Here is a 26,198-nt window from a genome sequence, read left to right as displayed (position 1 = left end):
CATATTTCTTATGGATTGAATTCTGTCTAAAACAACATAAATTGATCTTACATCTCTTTATTTGTTAACAGCTGGGCAGTATTTTTTGGATCAGTCATATCCATAATTATTGACTGAATTGTGAATCCTCCATAGAAGCTTTGGCTCAATTCTGAATCAAATCTAAAGCTTACAGGCAAATTCACATCAAAACAGACCTGAAAAGACATTTATTTATCCAGAGCTGGGAATGGATTGTAAAACCTTAATAAAATTTAAATAAAACATAGCTGACCGAATTTGTATTACAGATGCAAAAGAATTCACCAGTTAGAATGCCACAGAGCAAAAAGTTAATTTTAGATGTAAAATAATTTACTATTTATTATTTAGAATAATTGTTGCCAGCATTACTTACATCAACTTTTTGTTATCTTTAATAAGAGATGATTGTGTTAATTTAAATTCATGATATTTTAATTGTGGGGGGAGGACATACTACCATTTAGGTTGTTTTAGTGTTCGAAAATTAAAGCTTCCAGCTCCAGTTATGGAAACCTGGAGCTAGTTTTCCACTGATCAGGTGGAATTCTCTTTGGCGAATTCCTTTGTATTGTTCTTGGTCAAATTTTTCTGGTTGAGTTTTTAAACGAGAAAACGTATATTTATAGAGGGGATTTTGAGAGGAGAGCATTTATTATGCTCTATAGCTGCTAAAAATCTGAATCCAAAAATACTCCAGGTTAAACCTGTTGAAATCATGTAGAAGTCAATGGCATTTGGTGCCTTTAACAGTTAAAACATGGTTTATACCTTCAGGATTCTCAATACTTTCTGGCTGTTTGACACTGGTTTTCATTCGATAATCCGTTAAATTAGAGTTGTCGAGATGACAGTTGGATAAAGTCACGTTTTTGGCGAGACAATTAAAAATATTGCATGATTGAATTGATTCACACATTTTGTTGTGACTTTTTCCAGCATGGATTTTTTTCAAGGAGATTTATTGATAAATTAAGGGGATTGGGTTTGGGAGATTGGTGGAATATTTTTCAATTATAGTTATAAATAGTATTTATCCATCTACAAGTTTGGATTCCATGCGCAGAATGGTAAGTAACTAAACTAATTTGAAACTTGCAAAAGGTATTTGTCAACTAACAATCCAAAACTTTGTAAATTGTTAATGGTCAGTGTATGGTCAGGATATACAGAAAATGTGCAGTATTCCACAAATATTCTTTAGTGTCTATAACTAATCACAGAAGGACATATTAATTCTTGTATTTCCTTTAAATGTGAAGTAGAGTTTTACACTAGGTTGGGAGAATGTGTTTGAGACAGAGATAATTGCAAATGAAAAGGATGTAGTAGTATAGAAAGCAATTTCATAATTATTACTTTTTCTTATATCATCATATTATAGAGACGGCTACAAAGAAAATTAGAAACAATTGTCTGTATGGAACTTTCTACTTGTTTTTATCATTCCTGGTAAACTGAAACACGTTTTACTCTACCTTTTGAATTTATCTACCTTCTGGACTGTATATGATTGCTAAGACTTCAAACACTTATATATTTAGATATACTGTACAGATATATATGTATGTGTGTGATTAACAAAAGTGAGATCTATATGATTTAGGGTGAGACCTACGTTGGGTCCCAACTTCCTTGCAGTGCAAGATGTTCTCTGTGGTTCTAAATAACTTGAGAAGTGTAATTTATTCCTGCTGCTTCCTTTAATAACTGACAATCTAACTGAAGTCTATAAGGTTTACATGTTGGAATGGCAATTGTGATCCTCCTATATGAAGTGCAGAAATTGTTGTCCCTGATACTTAGAAGGAAAATTGTGTTTTTTATACTGTCTATGTCTAGAATGAAGCATTGTTTTCGAAGGCACTAGGGGGCAAATTTACTAAAGGGCAAAGTGACTAACGCGGGCGAAAATTCGCCAGTGTGACGTCATTTTGGTACTTCGCCGATTTACTAATGGTCGCGTAACTTCGCTAGCGAAGGAGATAGACTCTAGCGGGACTTCGCTCCCTAACGCCTGGCGAAGTTGTGCTTTGGCGAATGGATGTAACTACGCAAATTCATTAAGATGCTGATTTTACTGAACGTTACCTCTTGCACATAAACTATACACAGGGCTCATGTGTAGGTCAATATAACAACTTTATTTTATTTTATTAAGGTATCCCGGGCTTGTGTAGTGTAATGTATTAGCTGTAACATATACGTCTATTGAACTTTAACTTCCCGCCGTATGTTTGGAGGTTAGTACATTTGCCCCTATGTTGGGGGTAATGTAACAACAAATGCAAAGTTTATTCCAAGTCTAGTAACCTTTCAGATGTAGCATTTCAACTAGCAAATGAGTAAAGTCTCCCTGGTTATTGGTTGCTATTAATTCCCCTATCTGTTAAAAATTTGAGAGTTACTGAGTCTGCATTACAGTCTATGCCAGTGATCCTTCTTTCTATGTTTTACATTCAAACCTTGTTCTGTTTACAAACTAATAAATGTAAAGGTATAATTGTTCATGATGTGAAAGGGTATCATACAGTATATAATATTTGCTTTGTAGAGATGGCGTTGTTTTACTTCAGTGCCAAGTGCACAACTGATATAGCTGTTTATTGTGACCTGCACGTGGCATTCTACATATTGTCATCATCATTTGTGGCAATAGAGCATCTCAGTACCCACTTTTACAACAGTAACAGGAGACTCATTTTTCTACTTATGTCAATCTTTTATGGGCAATAATCATCTGCTTATTGATCATTTGCATATTTGGCACTATTGCCTACTGCTTTTTCCTAGGCGCTAATGCTACCATGCATTAGTACTTGGTAAATATTGCTAGGATTTTTAAAGGGTTCTTAACAAAATCATTTTTGTTTAAAAAATAGCAAAGAATGTGTTAAATCAAAGAATTTGCTAATAAAACAAATGCTATTGTTACTCTTATAATAAAATACACATTGCAGTACTGATTTCATATCAGACAGGATTACCATGTAGTTTAGGTATTTCTACTATATAAATATATATATATATATATATATATATATATATATATATATATATATATATATATATATATCCCTCTGCAGTTCCACATTTGTGCCTCAGAGCGCCGCTGTTCACTAATATTACTAACCCAGAAGCTCTTTTGGTACTACCATACAGAAGACATTGTGCAGATATGCTAGGACAGTCATTTTAGATTCTCAAACAGGAGATACACATGTTCATGGATTTATAGGAAGTGGATTTTACCTCTTTTGTGTATTTCTATTTGGATTACAAAAACAGCGAGAAGCTTCACTGAGGATATTTCTCATATAAAGAATAGGTGAGATGAAAATGCTGAAAACACAGTCACGCAAAGGATTCAGATGGCAAGTAATGCTTTTATTTTTTCTCTCCTGCCTTTGTCACCCAGTCTCTGGTCAACTTCATTATTCCATTTTGGAAGAAATGCAGAAAGCTTCGTTGATAGGAAATTTAGCAAATGATCTTGGACTGAATGTTAAGGAAACTGCAGTTAGAAAACTCAGGATTGTTTCACGCTTTTCAGAAAAATATTTCAGTGTAAATCTTGGAAATGGGAATTTAAATGTTGCAGAAAGGATAGACAGAGAGGCTTTGTGTGAGGGAAAAGAAGAATGTTTTCTAACATTTGATGCTGTGATTGAGAATCCTCTAAGTATTTTCCCTGTTAGAATTGATATTAAGGATATAAATGATAATCCACCAAAATTTGTTTATGAAACAGTAGAATTAGAAATTAGTGAGCACACCTCACCCGGAGCAAGATTTGTTTTGCAAAATGCAGAAGATCTGGATGTGGGAATAAATTCATATTTGACCTATAAACTCACTGACAATAAGCATTTTGTGTTAGGGCTAAAAACCAGTTCTGATGGGAGAACATTTCCAGAGCTTATTTTGGAGGCAAATTTAGATAGAGAAACACAAAGCAACCATGAGCTGATATTAACAGCTGCTGATGGTGGAAATCCTGTGCAAACAGGTACAACTCTAATCAAGATTACTGTTACTGATTTCAATGACAACTTTCCTGTATTCACTCAAGAAATATACAAAGTGAATATACATGAAAACATCCCAATACATTCTTCAGTCCTTCATGTTAATGCAAGTGATAAAGATGAAGGGATCAATGCACAAGTCACATACTCTTTTGGCACTTCTGCAAAAAGTGTGCTGCGTATATTTGCTATAAATCCCAAAACTGGAGAAATTACAACAAAGGGAAATGTTGATTTTGAGGAATCAAAATATTATGACATTTCTGTACAAGCTCAGGATGGTGGTAGCCTAGCTTCCCATACTAAAGTCTTGATAGAAATTATAGATGAAAATGACAATGCCCCAGAAATATTAGTCACCTCGATAACTACCCCAATCTCTGAAGATTCTCCAACTGGCACTATGGTAGCATTAATTGAGGTGCATGATCTAGACTCTGGAGAAAATGGAGAGGTTGACTGTGAAATCATTGGTGTGGTACCTTTTAAATTATTGTCATCCTCTGGAAACTTTTACAAAATTGTTACTACAAGCAATTTGGACAGGGAAAGAAGCTCACATTATAATATTACTGTTCAAGCTACAGACAAAGGTTCTCCTCCCCTTTCTTCACAGAAAACCATCAGATTGGATGTTTTAGATATAAATGACAATCCACCTGTATTTGAGAAATTCATATATATTGCCTATGTACCAGAAAATAACCAACCAGGGGCCTCAATATACAGTATCCAAGCAATAGATAAGGACACTGAAGAAAATGGAAAAGTTCTCTATTCTATTATCACCAGCCATACAGAGGAGCTTTCTTCAACCTCCTATATTTCCATTAACCCTGTAACGGGAGTTATTTATGCACAGCGGCCATTTGATTATGAGCAGGACAGAGAATTCGAAATCCAAATCATCGCAAAAGATAACGGTTCTCCATCTCTGAACAGCAGCACCATTGTGAGAATTTGTGTTGTTGATCAAAATGATAATTCACCAACAATTCTCTATCCATCACCAGATGTTGGTGGTCCTGCAGCATATGAGATGGTTCCTTTCTCCTCTGAACAAGGCTCTTTAGTGACTAAAGTGGTGGCAGTAGATGCTGACTCAGGTCACAATTCTTGGCTCTCTTATCATTTTGTGCAAGACTTGGAAACAACACATTTTACCATTGATCAATATACAGGAGAGATTAGAACATCCAGAGTTTTCCAAGAAAGAGATGTTTTGAGGCACAAAGTTGTGGTCATAGTAAAAGACAATGGGACCCCCTCTCTCTCAGCCACTGTTACACTGACTCTTGTTGTTTCTGATAATTTTCAACAGGTTCTTCCTGAAATTAGTAACCAGCCAAGGAAAATAGATTCTCAGTCCAACATGCAAATCTATCTGGTTATTGCAATTGCCATGATTTCTTTCCTCTTCATGTTGACTGTGATGTTTGCCATCATATCTAAATGCAGAGAATCAAAGTCACTAACACCATTTAGCTCAATGAGCACCTACCCCCAAATGGATAACACATTTATTCCAAAATTTAATACTGGTACTTTGCCATTTCCATACTCTTATGATGTTTGTGTAACTTTGGATCCAAGTGAAAGGGACTTTGCTTTCCTAAAACCTCCTCACAATGTCCCAGTTGAAAGTCTTATTGATGCTGATGATTCAGGAATTGGAAATGAAACTGGGAACGAAGCTGTACCTGCTGCTGGAATTGGGCAGGTGAGTCATTTCCAAGTTCTGAAATAAATATATGTGAGTAAGGGAATTGAGTGAAGAATGACTGACTCATTGGAAAGCTTATTTATGATTAGAAGTCACTGAAAAAATATCATATGCTTCAAGGACAAATGATAAAAACAGTTCTTTGTACTTCAATGTGTTACAGGGTCTCGAATTTACTGTAAAAATAGTGTTTGAGTCTTATGTTTTGACCATTAGCATATAGGTACAGTATGTATTGATGTGTATGAATTCTGCACATTTATCAACAGCATACCCTGAGCCTTTATATTGGAATATTCATTGGTAATGTTGAATATACTGTAGTACTAATGCTGTGTCTTTATAAGTAGGCTTTTCATTTTACACCAAATGTTTTGGGTTGTTGTACTGTATTTGCTCATTTAGGCCCAAGCTTCATGGCTAAATAACTCAGTATGGCCTATCTAACATAGCTAGCCTGCAGCAAGGGCATTCATATATTAATCATAGAAAGCCTTATTTATTAGACAAGAGGATGCCTGGTATAAACAGGTATGGGATCTGTTATCCAGAATGCTCAGGATCTGGGTTTTCCAGATTAGGAATCTTTCTGTAATTTGGATTTCCATCCCTTAAACTTATTAAAAAATAATTAAATCATTAATTAAACCCTATAGTATTGTTTTACCTCCAATAAAGATTTATTATATAAAGATCTATTTTAGTCATGATCCAGTACAAGATATTGTTTTCTTATTAGGAAATAATTTAACAAAAAAATTAATTATTTGATTAAAATGGAGTCTATGGGAGATGGCCATTCCGTAATTCTAGATAGTGGGTTTCTGGCTAATGGATCTCATGGATAATGGATCTTATATATGATATAATAATATAGCACACTGTGTACTTTCACAGTTATTATGCAGAACTGGTACTGCTCATTTTTCAAATTATTTATTTCACTGAAAGACTGAGCTGCATTCATAGTAATAATAATCTATTTTTTAAATGTGTTCTGTCCCCTTAATGTTTATCACCAAATTGAAGCAAGAAGTAGGCTTTAATTGTGTATTATATATCACATAACCATTTTGTAACAGGAAACTGAGCATTTCATGTAACATCATGCAAAGCTAAATGCACAACTTATACAGGCTCCATTTCTAATAATTAAAAATGGTTGGGTTCCACAATAATACCATGCACTCCAAGTAAATATCTATGTATGAACGGGGAGGATATTTTGCTATGATGATATTATGGTGGGGTCCATGCAGATGGGATGGGGGCCGTGTGGGTGACACCCACCTTCCGAGACTGGTGCTGTATTGTATATTGCTTTGTAGTTATTCTAAAATCCAAAATTAGTAAAATTCAACCTCATGTATTGAGAACTACAGCCATGAATAGAACAAATAGAACAAGCCATTTCGTTATGTATAAAAAAAATCTAGTGCATTATTATGTTATGTACTTGTGGTCAAAACTTGTTGGTGCCAAATTCAATCAATGCATTGGCATTAATGCTTTGACATTTGGGTGATATAAATATTTAGCTCTTTTAAGCATTATTTCATGTCAATGTCAAAAATATGAATGCATAAACATAATTCTGAAATGAAGAAAAAAGTATCAATTTTTCACTGTAACTGATTTTAAATTGACCCTATAAAACTTGTATTTTCATCATTAGAATATAAAATGTAAATACTGTATACATTTTCACATAGGTTATTGAGTTGATTAAAAGTAAAATCATAGATTTGCAGTTCTCAGTTGAGACACAGTGTGTCGCTGTTGACCAATAAGGTGGAAAATCCAGCCAAGGAGATTCATTTAATTTCCCAACAGCGAGACAGCGCAGATTGTGGAAAAAACATTCTCATGCTGGATCCTCATGATCACAAGCTGCAAAACTTTTGTGGATTTATTTCATCCTTTGTGTGCTCTTCTGGTGGATTTAAAGGATTTTACTCAATCTAGAAGACATCTAACTGATAGCAATGATTTTTCAGAAAATTAAGGAAGGAAATACAAAATGGACAATGAAATGGCAAGTAGTGTATTTCATTTTATTCTCTAGTTTGTGCAATACAATTACCTCTCAGCTTCACTATTCAATTTCTGAAGAAGAAAATAAAGGCTACTTGGTTGGAAATATTGCTAAGGATTTGGGTTTAAACATCCAGGATCTAGCAAAGAGAAAATTGCGCATTTCCTCTATTACTGCAGAGAATTTGTTTAATGTGAATTTAGATAATGGAAACATGTATGTATCAGATAGAATAGACAGAGAGTCACTTTGTGAGATGACACCAGTTTGTTCACTGAGCCTTGAAGTAGTGGTTGAAAATCCTTTAAATATTTTTAATGTGGAAATTGAGATTAAGGATATAAATGATAATTCACCAAACTTTTCCAAAAATACAGTGAATTTTGAATTAACAGAATTAACCCACACCGGAACCCGCTTTGTTTTGGGTAATGCTGTAGATCCTGACATTGGAATTAACTCACTGCAAATGTACAAAATCAGTGATAATAAATATTTTATACTTAGTGAAAAAACTAGTACAGATGGCAGAAAATATCCAGAATTAGTCTTGGAAAAGCCTTTAGATCGAGAAAAGCAATCCACGTTTGAAATCATTTTAACAGCTTTCGATGGAGGTAACCCTGTAAAAACAGGAAGAGCAATAATCAAAATCATTGTTACTGATATCAATGATAATCCACCGGTGTTTTCTAAAGAGGTGTACGAAGTGAGTCTGATGGAAAATGCACCAGTGAACACCCTTGTGATTTGCATGAAGGCTACTGATGAAGATGAAGGTGAAAATAGCCACATTGTGTATTCTTTTAGCCACATCTCAAAAGCCGCACAGCAAATATTTAGTATTGATTCTCAAACTGGTGAAATAAAGACACAAGATGAGTTAGACTTTGAGATGACAAAGGCTTATGAAATGATTGTAGAAGCCCAAGATGGTGGAGGCCTCTTTTCCCATGCTAAAGTAGTTATCAGAATTATAGATGCAAATGACAATGCACCTGAAATCATTCTGAAATCAATAATGAATTCCATTCCTGAGGATTCTTCAACTGGCACAGTAATTGCACTAATTAACATACGAGATATAGACTCTGGAGACTATGGGAACATCCACTGTCAGATTACAGATCCTCTACCTTTTAAAATAACTACCTCATCGAACAAATATTTCAGACTGCTCACTACAAGTACCTTGGACAGAGAAGAAATGCAAGAGTACAAAATCACTATCAAGGCAACAGACAGTGGGTCCCCTCCACTATCTACTAGCAAAACAATAAGGCTTCTTATAACCGATGTGAATGACAATCCACCCGTTTTTGACCAAACCAATTATGTTGTTTATATTCCAGAAAATAATCCATCAGGTTCTTCAGTATTTCAAGTGCAAGCCTCAGATCCAGATCTAGATGATAATGCAAAAATTACTTATTCAATTGTTAATACAAATACAGATAATTTTCCTGTATCTTCATATATTTCCATTAATTCCATGACGGGAGTCCTTTATGCGCAAAGGCCATTTGATTATGAACAGTTGAGGGAATTCAACATTCAAATAGCAGCTAAAGACAATGGATCACCACCTTTAAATAGCACTACAACTGTTACAGTATGCATTACAGATCTGAATGATAATTCTCCGAATATTTTATACCCTTCAACAGGAGTAGATAATTCTGCTATCTTTGAAATAGTTCCTCAATCTTCAAATATAGGGGATATAGTTACTAAGGTGATTGCAGTAGATGCTGATTCTGGACATAATGCCTGGCTATCATACCAGTTTCTGCAAGGTTCAGAACCATCCTACTTTTCGATTGGCCGACACACTGGTGAAATTAGAACTCTGCATGTCTTTCAAGATAAAGAGGCCGTAAAGCACAAAGTTGTTGTCCTGGTCAAGGATAATGGAAGACCCCCACGATCCTCTACTATCAGTTTAAACCTTATTGTTGCTGAAAATTTCCAGCAAGACATTCCCAAAATAAATAATCAAGTGCAAAAATCAGATTCTCATTCTAGTTTAGATATTTACTTAGTAGTATCTTTGGTTTTGATATCTTTTTTGTTTATTCTGACTGTAATGCTGGTAATCATATCTAAATGTAGAAAATCAGCCCATGCAAAATCATTCGGATCTGGATTATATTCTAAAGCAGGACCCAGGCTTCCCGTTAACTTTAATAATGCAACTTTGACTCTGCCTTACTCTTATGACGTATGTGTAGCTCTGGACTCAACAGAAAAAGAATTTGCTTTTCTGAAACCATTTCAGAGTGTTCCAACTGAAAACCTCATAGACACAGATGATTCAGGTGTTGGAAACAATTCCGTGGATGCTTCCTTTTCATCTGATATGAGCAACCAGGTGAGGGCTTGTATTTTGTAATTAAATTGCTTGTACAACAAATAATAAGAGAAAGCATAACTAAACTCCATATAGTATTAAATGTCCTTATGTTATATCTATGAAGGTCATCAGAAGGATGACTTTTAAACATGAGTTATGCAGGGTGTTAGTCATTAAGCTGCGAACAATAGGCCTGCTTTGTGTTTAAATCATAATTGCTGTACTGAATATGTATAAGGAATCGTATTAATAAGCTATGCTTTAGCATATTTAAGAATTCAAAATTCAAGCCAACATTGTTGAAGAACCACATGCTGGTTCAATACTGTTTTTCAATCTCTGCTTTTGAATTTCTTTCTTTACTTCTTTATTTTTCTGCTTTTATTGATGTATTGATAGAGAGAGAAATAGATAGAGAGAAAGAAAGAAAAGCTTTATCTATGTATTGACATATCAGTCCAACCATCTTATTAGGTCTGGACTTCTTATAAGTACAAATAATGGTCAAAAAAATATCAGTTTTTATCTAGGAAACATGAAGATATTGGTCAGTATGCTGTACTTCCTCAAACATATATTAGGAGTGAGGAATATGATTTAAGTTTAGATAATTTTACCTACTATAAGAAATCAGGAATAATGGTAAAAAAATGACATTTTACATTACATAAATGATATTATGAAGTACAAAATGACTTATAATTTTTGCAATTTGTATGGCTTCATTAAGAAAATTGTAACAAATAGTTAATTTAAGGGTTAGCTAAGAGCGACTTCCTAAAACTGTCTAAGCTATTAACATTTTAGGAGTGTGTATTTGTAAGTGTCCTTTCAAAAATATGTACAAATGTAACTTCTTCTAATAGATACTTGTGTGTGCACATGTAAAATATTCTCATAGAGAGAGAGAGAGAGAGAGAGAGAGAGAGAGAGAGAGAGAGAGAGAGAGAGAGAGAGAGAAAGAGAGAGATGGGAGTGGATTCACGGAGAAAATTTGCCAGCAAAAAATCAGCCACAACAAAGTGCAGTGTTGTTCTACCTACACAGAACATCATATGTCTTTGTCATTTTAATGATTTTTTGCAACATGAGTCGATGGGGCTTCTATAATAATGAAATTGGACCCCACAGTGGCACTTTAGGGCAGAATACCATGCTTTTCCCCATAATATGTGTGTTTTGGTGGTATTTCTCTACTCTACTAGTGATGGGCGAATTTGCGCCGTTTTGTGTAGCCGAAAAATTCGGTAAATTCGCGAAACGGCAAAAAATTTGCGAAACAGCGCCAGCGTCTTGTTATTGACGCCGGCGCCCGTTTTTGACGCCGGCGCCCGTTTTTGACGCCGGCACAGTTTTTTTGACACTGGCGCCCGTTTTTGGCGAAAACATTTTTTTTGAAGGTGGCGAATTTTTGCGGGCGTTTTGCAAATTTATTCGCTGGTGGCGAATCGCGCAACTTCGTTGCGAATTCGCGCCTGCCGAATAAATTCGCCCATCACCATACTCTACCTTTCTCAAAACTCTCCACTCAAGTGAAAACTTTCTGGCTTAGGTCAGGACAACATTATCTTGACATCTACAGAACTTACAGTATTTTGACTGCATCTGTGCTGCACAATAATATTTCACAATACTATTTCACTTTTCACTTAAAACATAACTTAATACATATATATTGTATATATACATATTTTTAAAATTACAGTTGAAAACTAAGCCTAATGTTTTGTGACTTTAGTTCAATATAATAGTGGTGGAAGTTTATGTAGAAATGTTTCTTGCCCTGTAGTTCTCTGTTTTTTTATTTCAATGGTTTTGTAGTTACTATGGTCCAAGTGGTTGCTTGAAGTCAGACTGAAAGATGAATAGCTGAGGCTTTTTACAGGAGGATCTCTACAGAGGTTTTTGTTGAAGCGGTCAATGACATCTTACAACCAGATGGCTTATGCATTCTGGAAAGACATGAAAAAGTTGTTAAGTAAGATCATTCTGTAATAAGTGATTTTATAAGTGTTGAAAGGGCTGATATGCTATCTCTGCTTATATTTCCACCTATAAAAAAAGTAATTCCTAGCACTACAGAAATACCTAATACATACTGGGTAATAACGTTATCCTTTCATTTAGTGCTGTTGGCAATTATTAATAAATAAATAATCATACAATATAATATAATAATTACATAGGTGAGACTGAAATATGAGTGCTCCCTTAAATCTGTCTTTATTGTATTTACTTAGTTTAGCTAGACCTGCAAAGATCTAGCTTTTTCATTCATTTAACCACTACTATATATCAACAAGGATCAGCAAACTAGACTTGAAGGGTTGGATTGTAGAATTTGGTGAGGTGCAAAATTTCAACACAACCCACAAACTGCTTGAATAAAAATCAAAAATCGCTAGTGATTCAAAACTAGTGTGTCAGTCTTACAAATAAATATGTAAACTACTGAACCGAATATCATGGGTGCAGTCTGTAAATGAAAAACTGTAGTACTCTTAACTGTTTCTTAAATATATTTTGCCTAAAATGCTTTCAAGGAAATCTGGTTGCAATGTTTAAACCTTTGAGCAATTCATAAAAATTAAAATGTTAAAATGAGAGTTACATTAAAGATGTGCATTATGCATGTTTATAATACTAATTTAAGTTAGAATTTCACATGAGAAATAGAAATATTAACATTTTAGGAGACTTTCAGTTCTTAGGTGAGACACAGTAATAAGGTGTAAACCCTAGTCATGGAGATTCAAGTTCTCAACAGCTAGGCAGTACAGACACTGTAAAACATATTCATTTTCATATTGGATTCTCATGATCACAAGCTGGGAACCTGAATGGATCTGCTTCATAATTTTATTTGATTTCCTTCTGTGGATTAAAAGATATTCAGTCTACCTGGTGACAATGATTTTTCAGAATATCAATTAAAAAAGGACCATTGGCCACTGAAATGGCAAGTAGGATATTTTCTTCTGTTCTCTTGTTTGTGCAAAGCGATCACTGCTCAGCTTCACTATTCAATTTTGAAGAGGCAAAGGAAGGCTTCTTGGTAGGCAATACTGCAAAGGATCTGGGTTTAAGTATTCAGGATCTAGCAAAGAGAAATTTCCACATTTCCTCTGTTACTGCAGAGCATTTCTTTAATGTGAATTTAAAGAATGGGAACCTGTATGTATCAGAGAGAATAGGCAGAGAGTCCGTTTGTGAAATTACTATTTGAATATTTTTCATGTAGAAATTGAAATTCAAGATATAAATGATAATTCTCCAACATTTTTGAAAGATAAGATTAATTTGGAAATTACAGAACTGACCCATCCTGGATGCGGTGGATCCTGATATTGAAATGAATTCTCTGCAAGCTTACAATATCAGTAAAAATGAATATTTTGCATTAAATGTGAAAACCAGCAGTGATGGAAGAAAGATCCCAGAACTAGTCTTAGAAAAACCTTTAGACAGAGAAAAACAATCTGCTCTTCAAATTGTTTTAACGGCTTTAGATGGTGGTATCCTTGCTAGAACAGGTATATCAGTGATTAAAATAGTTATAAGTGATATCAATAACAATGCCCCATTATTTTCCAAAGAGCTGTACCAAGTACGCTTGCCTGAAAGTGCACCAGTGAACACACTTGTTATTCACATAAATGACACTGATGCAGATGAAGGTGTAAATGGTCATATCACATATTACTTCAGCCGCATCACAAAAGCTGCTCAGCAAAAATTCACTATTGATTCTCAAACAGGTGAAATAAGGACAAAAGGGACACTAGATTTTGAGATAACAAAGGCCTATGAATTGATTGTGGAAGCACAGGATGGGGGTGGCCTGTTTTCCAATGCTAAAGTGGTTATTCAGATTGTAGATTCAAATGACAACGCTCCAGAGATCATTCTGACATCAGTGTCTAACTCCATTCCTGAGGATTCGGTACCTGGCACATTAATTGCACTGATTCATATTCAAGATAAAGACTCTGGTGAAAACAGTTATGTCTACTGTCAACTTATAGATCCTTTGCCTTTTGAAATAATTTCCTCATCTAGCAACTATTTCAAACTTCTCAATACAAGTTCCTTGGACAGAGAAGAAATGCATGAATATAATATTACTATTAAGGCTTCAGATACAGGATCCCCTCCACTGTCCACCACCAAAACAATTGAACTTGTGTTATTAGATGTAAATGACAATCCACCAGTTTTTGACCAAGCCATTGTATTGTATATATTCAAAAAAAACAATCGATCAGGTTCTTCTGTATTCCAAGTGCAAGCCTCTGATCCAGATCTAGACAATAATGCAAAAATAACTTATTTAGTTGTTAATACAAATACAGATAGTTTTCCTGTATCTTCATATATTTCAATTAATTCCACGATGGGGGTGCTTTATGCACAGCGGCCAAGTCTAATTAATTTAATAATTTTATAACACTTATGCACTTTGAGCAGTGGATCAATTGTAAAGGAGTTATTTAATCATCATCATCATCATTTATTTATATAGCGCTGTCAAGATACGCAGTGCTTTACTGCAGTTATAGCAAACAGGGAATAAATGGTGGATAACAAACAAGGATTACAGAATACAATAGGGTTAGAAGGACCTAGAGATTAGAGTTTACAAACTAAAAGGTTAGGGTACAATTGAGACATTAGGATTATATAAACATTTTGTCATTTTTGATACAATAATTAATTAAGGTACATCGAATAAGCCTCTTTAAACAGATGGGTCTTTAAGGAGCGCTTGAAAGTTTGGAAAGAAGGAGAAAGTCTGACAGCTTGTAGCAGAGAGTTCCAGAGAAAAGCAGAAGGCCGAGAGAAGTCTTGTAGACGAGAATGGGCAGAAGTGATGAGAGGAGAAGCGAGGCGAAGATCAGAGGCAGAGCGTAGGTTTCGTGAAGGAGAGTATTTGGAGATTAGAGATGAAATATAGGGAGGGGTTTCATTATTAAGGGCCTTGAATGTGAGTGTAAGTAATTTGAATTTGATTCTAGAAGAGATTGGGAGCCAGTGAAGGGACATACATATGGGAGCAGCTGATGTTGAGCGGCGAGCTAGATGAATGAGTCTAGCGGCCGCGTTTAGAATAGATTGGAGTTGTGAAAGGTGACTTGTTGGAATACCTGTGAGGAGTAAGTTGCAGTAATCAAGGCGGGAGATGATGAGAGACTGAATCAGTGTTTTAGTTGATTCTGAGCTGAGATAGGGTCGTATTCGAGCAATGTTGCGCAGTTGAATACGGCAAGATTTTGCAAGTGTTTGAATGTGTGGTGAAAAAGACAGATGAGAGTCTAAGATGACTCCTAGGCAGCGTGCCTGTGTGGTGGAATGAAAGGTGGTGTTGTTTACGGTGAGTGATATCTGAGGGACAGGGGAAGATCTTGGAGGAAATATAATGAGTTCTGTTTTAGAAAGGTTCAGTTTCAGGTGGCGCTGTGACATCCAGGAGGAGACAGCAGAGAGACAGTCTGTGACTTGGGAAAGGCAGAATTTAATTGATTTGGCCTGCCTTCTGTAATAAGCAAATTAATTAGCACGGAAGAAGCACTTGAAATTAATTAGTATTAATTGTCACTAATTGAATTACTCACTATTTATATTTTTAAGATCCTACAGTCATAGAATCAATTTAAAATATCTAGTAAGTGGATGAATTTTGAATTTTAAAAATTAGAAGTGAACCAATGAAGTACTAGTCAGAAGAGGGGTTTTTTCTTTTCTTTTTTCGTTATTTACTATTGCACTGATTGAATCAGACCTCTCTACCGACTGAAGCAAAAAATTAGTATTAAGAGTGTCTTCTCTTGCAATTAACTGATTTCATTTCTATTCACTTTGACTGTGATGCTGGCAATCATATCAAAATGCCGAAAATCAGCCCATTCTCAGATTTTTTAAACTTTTGGGTCTCTACTCACTGCATTATATTCTGAAGCAGGACCCACGTTTCCAACAAACTTTCATAATGCAACATTGACTCTTCCATACTGGTATGATGTGTGCGTGGCACTTGACTCAACTGAAAAGGAATTTGCTTTTTTAAGACCTGTTCAGAATGTCCCAACTGAAAACCTTATAGACATAGATGATTCTGGAATTGGACATAAGTCTCTAAATGATTCATCATTTGATATTAATGACCAGGTGAGAGTTTTCTATTGTGTATGAAGCCCTGCATAATTTTATATCTTCCTCACTACAAATTTACAGATTTTATACTTAAACAATGAACCACCTGCAACATTTTTAGGTTTTATATCATACTATAATATATCTTACTTTTATAAAATCATAATATGCACAGGATTTTTATGATCATTAAAATGTTGCATTTCTTACCCAATACTTTAATTCCAAATACCATCTAGTTTGTTTAAGATTTAGGGGGTTATTTATCAAAGTCTGAATTTATCTTAATATTTTCTGAAAAAAACTCTGACCAAATCTGCACAGGTTTTTTTGGTTTATTTATTAAAACACTTTCCTGATATTTTGTTTGCAGGATAAAATAAAAAAAATATGAATTTTATGAATCTTTCAGAATTTCCACCTGAAAACCCCGAAAACTTCGGATTATTGCACGAAACCCAGCGCAGATCAAAAAATTTTTGGGACTTCTCCCATTGATTTATATGCAACCTTGGCAGGTCTGAGATACTGAGATACTGAAGTTTTTGGCATTCGGAGTTTAGTAAATAACACCCTTAATGTATAGACTTGAATAGTATCAGTTTCATTCACCTTATGAAACTAATTTTTTGCCATTTCTGTGAATGGCCTTGGCTTAATTTTTAAGAAGAGACAAGGTGCTCCAAAATAAAATGTAAATGACTCACCAAATAGTGAAAGTAGTCCGGGTGCATAAGCCCCAGACCCCCAGCTTTAGGGAGCGGTACAGCAAAGGATATGTAGAAAAAGCAGGGCCGACTCAAACGGATCCACAGGACCAGAGAAATTAAATTAAAAGAATATAATTTTATTAATACAAAGTTAAAAATCTGCATCTCCATCTACCCTACGCATTTTGCACCCATCCAGGGTGCTTAGTCATGGGTTCCTGACTAGTCATGGGTTCATGACTAGGCACCCTGGATGGGCGTGAAACGCGTAGGGTAGATGGAGATGCAGATTTTTAACTTTGGATAAATAAAATTATATTCTTTTAATTGAATTTCTCTGGTCTTTTGGATATGTTTGAATTCCAGTTGGCCCTGCTTTTTATACATATCTTTGGCTTCATTTTGATTTCCATGACTCTTAATCGATATGTGATGCTGTCGTCCTTTCAGTGAGTGCTTAATAGAAAAGCACTTCTGACTTTCCTCAGCTCCAAAACCCGAAAAATTGCTGAGTGATTGGATCTGGTTCTGTTTCTATGCTCATACCTTTCACCAAACATTTCCATTGCTGTGGTCTTTCCTGGTCCCCCTGCTTAACAATCAATTTAACTGTGTCGGCTGACAGACACCTTCTTTCTCACTTAAGACCATTGTGGGTAGTAGCTGATTCCAGTAATCACCAAACTTATTCATTGCATTTACCTCAGATTTATTAACATAATATATGATGAGATAAAAGACACAGTACATCAACTTCAAACTTTTTTGAAAGGTTTTGAAACCTGCCTGACCAATATTTGTTTCAAAGGAAGGCAAAAAAACCCTTCCAGATGGAATCTCCTTTCTTCTTAACTGAATGTTGGAATACTCAAGTCAGCTTGAAGGACCTACTGGTAAATAAAGCATTAGAGAATTTATCTTGTCCCTTATAATACCTTGTTGGCATTAAGTTGGAGACATTGCATTTAAATGTGTTACATGATTCTGATTCAGTCTAATACCCAAATCTAACTGTAACATCATTATACACTGATACCCCACACCTAAACCAAATGAATATTTGTAAAGTCACAAATGACAATATACAGTACATATGTGTGTGTAATGAAAGTAATTTATATTGTTTTAAATTTTCTTCATTCCTTTTCATCTTATCGCCACTGTCAAAATCATCTTTAAAAGGGAAAGGTCCCCTTAAAATAATGTTTATATAGTCTGTGATATTCTAAGATAATTTGTAGTTCTTTGGGTGGGGGGGGGGGTTGTGTATTTTTTTTTCATATTTAGCGTTTTCATCAGAAGCTCTCCAGTTTGGTGTTTTAGCAGGCAGTGGTTTGAATGAGAAAATGGAAGATAAATAGGAGAAGGCCTGAAAAGAGTAACATTTAAGCCTCACATAGCAATAGGTTATTGGCTTCCAGTGTCAGTGCCCCAATTTAAAAGGGGTACTCTAGTTTCCGTTTCCACACTTTAAAAATGCTAATTGATACAGATAATATAACATTCAAGTAAGATTTCCATAGGAATGTAATGAATTAAAGTAAACAATTGACCCATAGTAATTACACTATGTTCTTGGCTCAGTTACAAAACAAATTCCAAAATGTAATGTGCAGCCTTGGGGGGTTTATAATAACAAATTATATAGTCACTTTTAAAACTCAACTTGATAAACATTGTAAAAATCAGAAACCTGCAGTTCTTAGTTGAGACACAGTGTGCCGCTGTTGACCAGTAAGGTGGAAAAACCTAGCGATAGAGATTCATGTAAGTTTCCACCAGGCACAGATTGTGGAAAACACATTCATTTTCATATTGGATCCTCATGGTTACAAGCTACAAACCTGACTGGACCTATTTCATCATTCATTTTTTCTCTTCTTGTGGATTTAAAACATTTCACTCTCACTCTAGAAGATTTCTACTTGGTGACAATGGTTTCCCTGAAAATTAAGGATAAATGGACTAAATGGACAGTAAAATGGCAAGTAGTACATATTCTTCTGTTCTCTAGTTTGTACATGGCAGTTACTGCTCAGCTTCACTATTCAATTGCTGAAGAGGAAAAAAAAGGCTACTTGGTAGGAAATATTGCTAAAGATCTGGGCTTAAATATCCAGGATCTAGCAAAGAGAAAATTCCGCATTTCCTCTGTTACAGCAGAGCATTTATTTAATGTGAATTTAGAGAATGGAAACCTGTATATATCCGATAGAATAGACAGAGAGGCAGTTTGTGATATAACACCCATTTGCTCACTGAGCCTAGAAGCAGTGGTTGAAAACCCTCTGAATATTTTTAATGTAGAAATTGAGATTAAGGACATAAATGATAATTATCCAAGTTTTTTGAAAAATCTTATGAATTTGGAAATAACAGAATTGACGCAACCTGGAACCCGCTTTGTTCTGGGTAATGCTCTGGATCCTGACATCGGTATTAATTCACTGCAAACCTACACAATTAATGAAAATGAGTATTTTAAATTAAATATAAAAACCAGCAGTGATGGACGGAAAATCCCAGAATTAGTCTTGGAAAGACCTTTAGATAGAGAAAAACAATCATCCATTGAAATAATTTTAACAGCTTTAGATGGTGGTAGCCCTGTAAAAACTGGATCAGCTGTAATACAAATCATTATAAGTGATATCAATGACAATTCCCCATTTTTCTCCAAAGAATTATACCATGTAAACCTAATTGAAAGTGCTCCAGTAAACACTCTTGTGGTTGACTTGGATGCAACTGATGAAGATGAAGGTATAAATGGACACATTGCATATTCTCTCAGCCACATCACAAAAGCTGCTCAGGACAAATTTACCATTGATTCTCAAACTGGTGAAATAAGGACCACAGGTGAACTAGATTTTGAGACAACAAAGGCCTATGAAATGATTGTGGAAGCGCAGGACGGGGGTGGCCTTTTTTCTAATGCTAAGGTGGTTATCCAAATTGTAGATGCAAATGACAATGCACCTGAGATCATTATTACATCAGTGTCTAACTCCATTCCAGAGGATTCTTCTCCTGGCACAGTAATTGCGCTGATTAATGTTCGAGATATGGACTTTGGAGAAAATGGCAAAATCTACTGTGAAATTGTTCAACCACTACCTTTTCGGATAACGTCATCTTCTAGCAACTATTTCAGACTGCTCACTACAAGTTTCTTGGACCAAGAGGAAATAGACAGATACAATATTACTATTAAAGCCACAGATAAAGGATCCCCTCCACTATCAACCACTAAAACTTTTACACTTTTGATATCAGATGTGAATGACAACTCACCAGCTTTTGAACAAAATAGATATGTTGTGTATATTCCAGAAAATAATCCATCAGGATCCTCAATAATCCAAGTGCAAGCCTCCGATCCTGATCTGGATGACAATGCTAAAATTACTTATTCAATTATAAATACAAATACAGCTGATTTTCCTATGTATTCCTGTGTATCCATTAATTCCATGACTGGGGTTCTTTATGCCCAGTGTTCATTTGATTATGAACAACTGAAAGAAATTGATATTCAAGTAATGGTTAAAGACAATGGATCTCCATCTTTAAATAGCACTACCAAGGTTAAAATATACATTACAGATTTAAATGATAATTCTCCTAAGATTCTATATCCTTCTACTGGAGAAGATAATTCTGCTATGTTTGAAATAGTTCCTCAATCCTCAAATAAAGGAGACCTAGTTACTAAAGTGATTGCAGTGGATGCTGATTCTGGACACAATGCCTGGCTATCATACCAGTTTCTGCAAGGTTCAGAACCACCAGTTTTTACCATTAGTCAACATACTGGTGAAATCAGAACTTTGCGTGTTTTTCAAGAGACAGAGGTCCGAAAACACAAAGTCATTGTCCTGGTGAAGGACAATGGGACACCCCCACGATCTACTACTATAAATTTTAACATTATTGTCACTGAAAACGTTCAACAGGATATTCCCCAAATAAATAACCAATTTCAGAACTCAGACTCCCTATTAAATTTAGATATGTACTTAGTAGTGGCTCTGGCAGTTATTTCTTTTCTATTTACTTTAACTGTAATGCTAGCAGTCATATCAAAATGCAGAAAACCAAACCATTCAAAAACATTTGGATCTGCAACAGCTGGTCTCTACTCACAAGGAGCACCCAGATTCCCTACTAACTATAATGCAACATTGACTCTTCCATACTCGTATGATGTATGTGTAACACTAGACTCAAAAGAAAAAGAATTTGCTTTTGTAAAACCTGATCAGATAGTTCCAGTTGAAAACCTCATAGACACAGATGACTCAGGAATTGGAAATTATTCAGTTACTGATTCTTCTTCAGCCGAAATGAATAAGGAGGTGAGTTTTAGATTTTTTTGTGTAATACCTGGAATAATTGTAATTATCTTGTGAAAGAGGTATATCCTAATTGTGCACACAATATATAACAATCTATCTGCTGTGTTTAATGTGTTTGTACCTACATATTTAAAGTTTTATGTAACAATTATTATATAAGAGAAATATATTATTCTTTCTTCTTATATTAATATTTTCTTATATATAATATTTTAAGATGTCGAAAATTCAACAAAAAACTAGCAACTGGATAGAGCAGTCTCCCCAAGAGCACTTTAAATTTAGAGCAGTTACAGTACATTAAACACAAGATATAGGACATGTGGGGTTTTCACAGTTCTATATTTTAGTAATCAAATGAAACAGAGGTGAGAACACAATGAGCCTTGCAAAGGCCAATTTACTGGTAAGAGTGAAATCAGTTTTGATTGGTAGAAACCTTGACTATATCAATAAGGAGGAGATGAAATGTTTGGGGAACTGCTATCTACTTGTAGCAAAGTAAACCAAAGGTGGTCTAAATGAAAGTTGCAACAATAGTGGGCAGTAAAGTACAGTACAAATATGGGTTGTGATGTGCTTTATTGGATAAGCATATCTAAAACATTGATTTTGGATCATGCCAGTGGACACTCTCAGAGGTCTGCAGCAGGTGCTGAATTCAAAGATCTGTCTATCTATCTAGAGCACTTCCAGGCATAGCAGGACTTTTTTTGCTGGTTTTCACTGAAGCTTTTTATTTAGCATTTGTACTTTTGTACTTTCTGATAACAGAGATGTTAAAGTGTGACAGTTCTATGTTTGAACACTAGTGTCTATTTACATCAGACCTAGATAGATAGACAGATAGACAGACAGACAGACAGACAGACAGACAGACAGATAGATACTAACTGAATACCTGTATTAAACTAAATACCTATATTAAAACTAATCATGTTGAGGTGTTAAGAATAAGTGTAAACGAAAGAGGAAACATATTTTCTGGTACCACCTCCAGCAAATGTCCTCTCAGTTTAATTTTTAGTTTTAGGGACTGATCAGTCATTGCCAATGTAAAACTGGTGTTGTAGGCATGGAGGCAGAATGGAGTCTGGTCTTTTTGGGCAAGGTGAATCTTTTTGCCTGAATTCAGCCCAACTCCTTTACTAATGAAAACAGCTTTTATTAATGTTCAGAGATGTATTTAAGTGTCCTGCTTTTGTTTTTTACTTAGAAAGCTTTAAGTATTGTGAGATGTTAGTTTAGAGCAGTGATCACCAACCAGTAGTTCGAGAGCAACATGTTGCTCTCCAGCCCCTTGGATGTTGCACCCAGTGGTCTCAGAGCAGGTGCTTATTTTTGAATTTCAGGCCTGGAGGCAAGTTTTAGTTGTATAAAAACCAGATGTACTGCCAAACAGAGTCTCAATGTAGGTAGACAATCCACATAGGGACTACCAAGTGGCCAATCACAGCACTTATTTGGCACCCTAAGAACATTTTTCATGCTTGTATTGCTCCCCAACTCCTTTTACTTCTTAATGTTGCTCACGGGTTCGAAAGGTTGGGGATCCCTGGTTTAGAGAGTTCCTATATAGGCTTTACTCATAGTGTTATATGTGTTTGGTTCTTACATCCAGCTTCTTTTTAATCTTTTTAATCTTTGCAATGTTGTGTCTCTTCATTTTAACTAAATTCAATAAAAGTTATGTTTTAACTATTAGGGAACGCTCGTCAAAAAAAACTTCCACTGACCATCTGCAAAACCTGTGCATAAAAGCATGCCCTGTCTGGGCATCAACAGGTGGATTCCATGAAAATGGCAGTTTTTGTATTAACTTAGTATATTTGATGTATACACCTTCTGTTGCAGAGCCGTGCTTAGTATATTGGTACTTAATGAATAAATGTTAGCCCCATGCTTAATGGCTTCTTTAGTAAAGGAGACTGGGAGCAATGCCCAGTGCAGGTTGTCCATAAATGTATCAGTTTGTGCTATGTTTATAGCAATTTCATGACAAAATATGTCCAAATGGTGCAAACATCTTATACAAGATTGCAACTTCAGAATAGTTTCTGGCTTTGATTTGACGGCTGTACTGATGCTACTGATCACAATATATCACTTTTAATTAAGTGACAGGATATCAAGAAGAATATACATTCTTTGTAAGGTACTTTAACTTGAGTGATGTGTTTGCAAATGGTGCTCATTTACTAATCATCCCCATTATTTTTCTGTGTCCTGGGTTAAAAAAAGATGTTTGGCCTTGCTTGGCCTTTCACTTTAGCCCCCATAGCTGCCCATGTTATATGTAAGACATTATAGAGCAAATATAATGCCTTACTTGATTTCCTTTTACTGAGCTGCTCCTGAGAAATATGAGAAAATAATTAATCTTAGTGGTCATAAAACACAAAGCAATTAAAAACGTAATTTCTTATGGTGCTATATTAGAAAACAATTGAACTGAAATGTATTTAAAAGGGTAACTTTAATAGGTGGTAAGTAGTGATGGGTGAATAAATTTGTCAGGTGCAAATTTCCGTGTTTCGCCGGCGGCGAATAAATTTGTGCAACTCCATCAAAAACATTTTTTTACTTCCTTGTTTTCTGACAAAAAGTCACGCGATCTCTCTCCCCGTCCCTAATTTGCATATGCAAATGAGGATTCAGATTCGGTTGGGCAGAAGGATAAAACCGAATCCGAATCCTGCTGAAAAAGGCCGAATCCTGGCCGAATCCCGAACCAAATCCTGGATTTGGTGCATCCCTAGAATAGTTGCTCATGTCAAAACAGACGCGCGTCAACAGTATTCATTGACATGAATTGACACAGGTGTCAAAATTTGTGTTTCGATAATTTTTCTTTGTTCTGCGAATTTCACAGGAAATTCACAAATTTTCCTGCGAACCGCAAAGGGACAAATTCGACCAGCACTGGTGGTAAGTGGTGCCTCCATTTTTTGTAATGTTACCTTGTCAGATATAGGTATGCCCTAGAGTTGCTTGGCGCAAGAGCGCTCTCAAGCACTGGGGAGCTTTGAGTCCCCATTGCTTCTTAGGGATGCGACTAGGTGGCATGTCGCCCCCTAAATCTTGCCACCCTAGGCCCGGGCTTTTGTGTCCTCTCCACAAATCTGAGCCTGGATATAAGGGCAAAGGGAACACTAGATTATGAGATAACAAAGGCCTATGAAAATAGATTTTCACATCCAAGAAAATAATCCTCCAGGAGCTTACATATTCCATGTACAAGCCTCCGATCCTGATCTGCATAACAATGCTAACATTATATATTCTATTGTTCATAAAATTCAAGTGATGTTCCCGTATCTTCTTTTATATCCTTAAATTCAGTCACAGGCATTATTTATGCAGACTGACCATTTGACTATGAACAAATGAGGGAATTCACCTTTCAAGTAATGGCAAAGGACAATGTATCTCCACCTTAAAGTAGCATTACCACAGTTAAAATATGCATTACAGATCTAAATGATAATTCTCCTAAAATTCTGTACCCTTTTCATGTGGCAGATGATTCCTCTCAATTTGAAATTGTTCCAAGATCTGCAATTAAAGGGAAATTCATTGCTAAAATGGTTCAGAACCATCTTTACATTGGCCAACAAACTGGTGAAATCAGAATGTTCTGTGTTTTTCAAGAGAAAGAGACCCTAAGACACAAAGTTATTGTCTTGGTGAAGGACCAAGGAAACCCTCCACGATCTTCTACTATAAATTTAAATCTTGTTATTTTCAGTAGGACATTCAAGATATTAAAACTGACTTCCATAATTCCAATACTTCAAATGTAGATAGTTACCTTTTTGTAGCATTGGCTTTCATTTCATTTTTATTCACATGGTTATCATCATATCAAAATGCAGACAATGTATCCATGCTCAAACATCTGGGCCTTTAACTGCAGGCTTATATTGTCAGTCACCAGCAAGGTTCCCAGGTAAATTTAATAATGCAATACAGACTCTTCCATACCCCTATGATGTATGTGTAGCTGTAGACACAACTGAATAAAAAATTGCATTTCTGAAACCAGTTCAGAATGTTCCAGTAGAAAACTTAGTAGACACATTTGATTCAGGCATTGGAAATAATTATCGTATATACCCGAGTATAAGCCGAGTTTTTCAGCATCCAAAATGTGCTGAAAAAGTCTACCTCGGCTTATACTCGGGTCAACGGTACCCGACCCGAGTAGCTGAGATTGCAGTCACTTTTAATCATTCTTATACCAACAGTTCACTTGGGGAGAGACTGCAATATCCCACAATGCCCTCTGTTGGTTATATGAAAGAATAACAGTGCGCCCTCTGTTGGTTATCTGAAAGAATAACAGTGACTGCAATATCACACAGCGCCATCTGTTGGTTATATGAAAGAATAACAGTGACTGCAATATCACACAGCACCCTCTGTTGGTTATATGAAAGAATAACAGTGCGCACTCTGTTGGTTATATGAAAGATTAACAGTGACTGCAATATCACACAGCACCCTCTGTTGGTTATATGAAAGAATAACAGTGCACCCTCTGTTGGTTATATGAAAGAATAACAGTGACTGCAATATCACACAGCGCCATCTGTTGGTTATATGAAAGAATAACAGTGACTGCAATATCACACAGCACCCTCCGTTGGTTATATGAAAGAATAACAGTGACTGCAATATCACACAGCACCCTCTGTTGGTTATATGAAAGAATAACAGTGACTGCAATATCACACAGCGCCATCTGTTGGTTATATGAAAGAATAACAGTGACTGCAATATCACACAGCACCCTCTGTTGGTTATATGAAAGATTA

General features: G+C 35.5%; 2 protein-coding genes across 34 annotated transcripts in view; both read left to right on the top strand.

Moving 5' to 3' along the window:
* Positions 1 to 26,198, top strand: part of LOC108713304 (protocadherin gamma-A4) — a 203,329-nt gene that overhangs the window by 154,201 nt on the left and 22,930 nt on the right. The window contains exon 1 of one of the 33 annotated variants that reach the window (XM_018256237.2): positions 3,356 to 5,769. The exons of 31 other annotated variants lie outside the window; for them this stretch is intronic. In XM_018256237.2, the coding sequence (XP_018111726.2) occupies positions 3,361 to 5,769 (2,409 nt within the window). In that variant the 5' untranslated portion in view covers positions 3,356 to 3,360. Of the gene's footprint in view, positions 1 to 3,355; positions 5,770 to 7,627; positions 10,179 to 26,198 lie in introns of those variants that run through there. One more of the 33 variants, XM_041588785.1, reaches the window with a different exon arrangement.
* Positions 11,834 to 14,720, top strand: LOC121402220 (protocadherin gamma-B7-like). The gene has a single exon (XM_041588817.1). The coding sequence runs from the start codon at positions 13,513 to 13,515 to the stop codon at positions 14,605 to 14,607; it is 1,095 nt and encodes a 364-aa protein (XP_041444751.1). The 5' UTR covers positions 11,834 to 13,512; the 3' UTR covers positions 14,608 to 14,720.

The sequence above is a fragment of the Xenopus laevis genome, chromosome 3S (assembly GCF_017654675.1).
Source record: "Xenopus laevis strain J_2021 chromosome 3S, Xenopus_laevis_v10.1, whole genome shotgun sequence".
Lineage (NCBI taxonomy): Eukaryota > Metazoa > Chordata > Amphibia > Anura > Pipidae > Xenopus > Xenopus laevis.
Note: the sequence above shows the minus strand (reverse complement) of the source record. Positions and strands in the feature narration are given on the sequence as shown.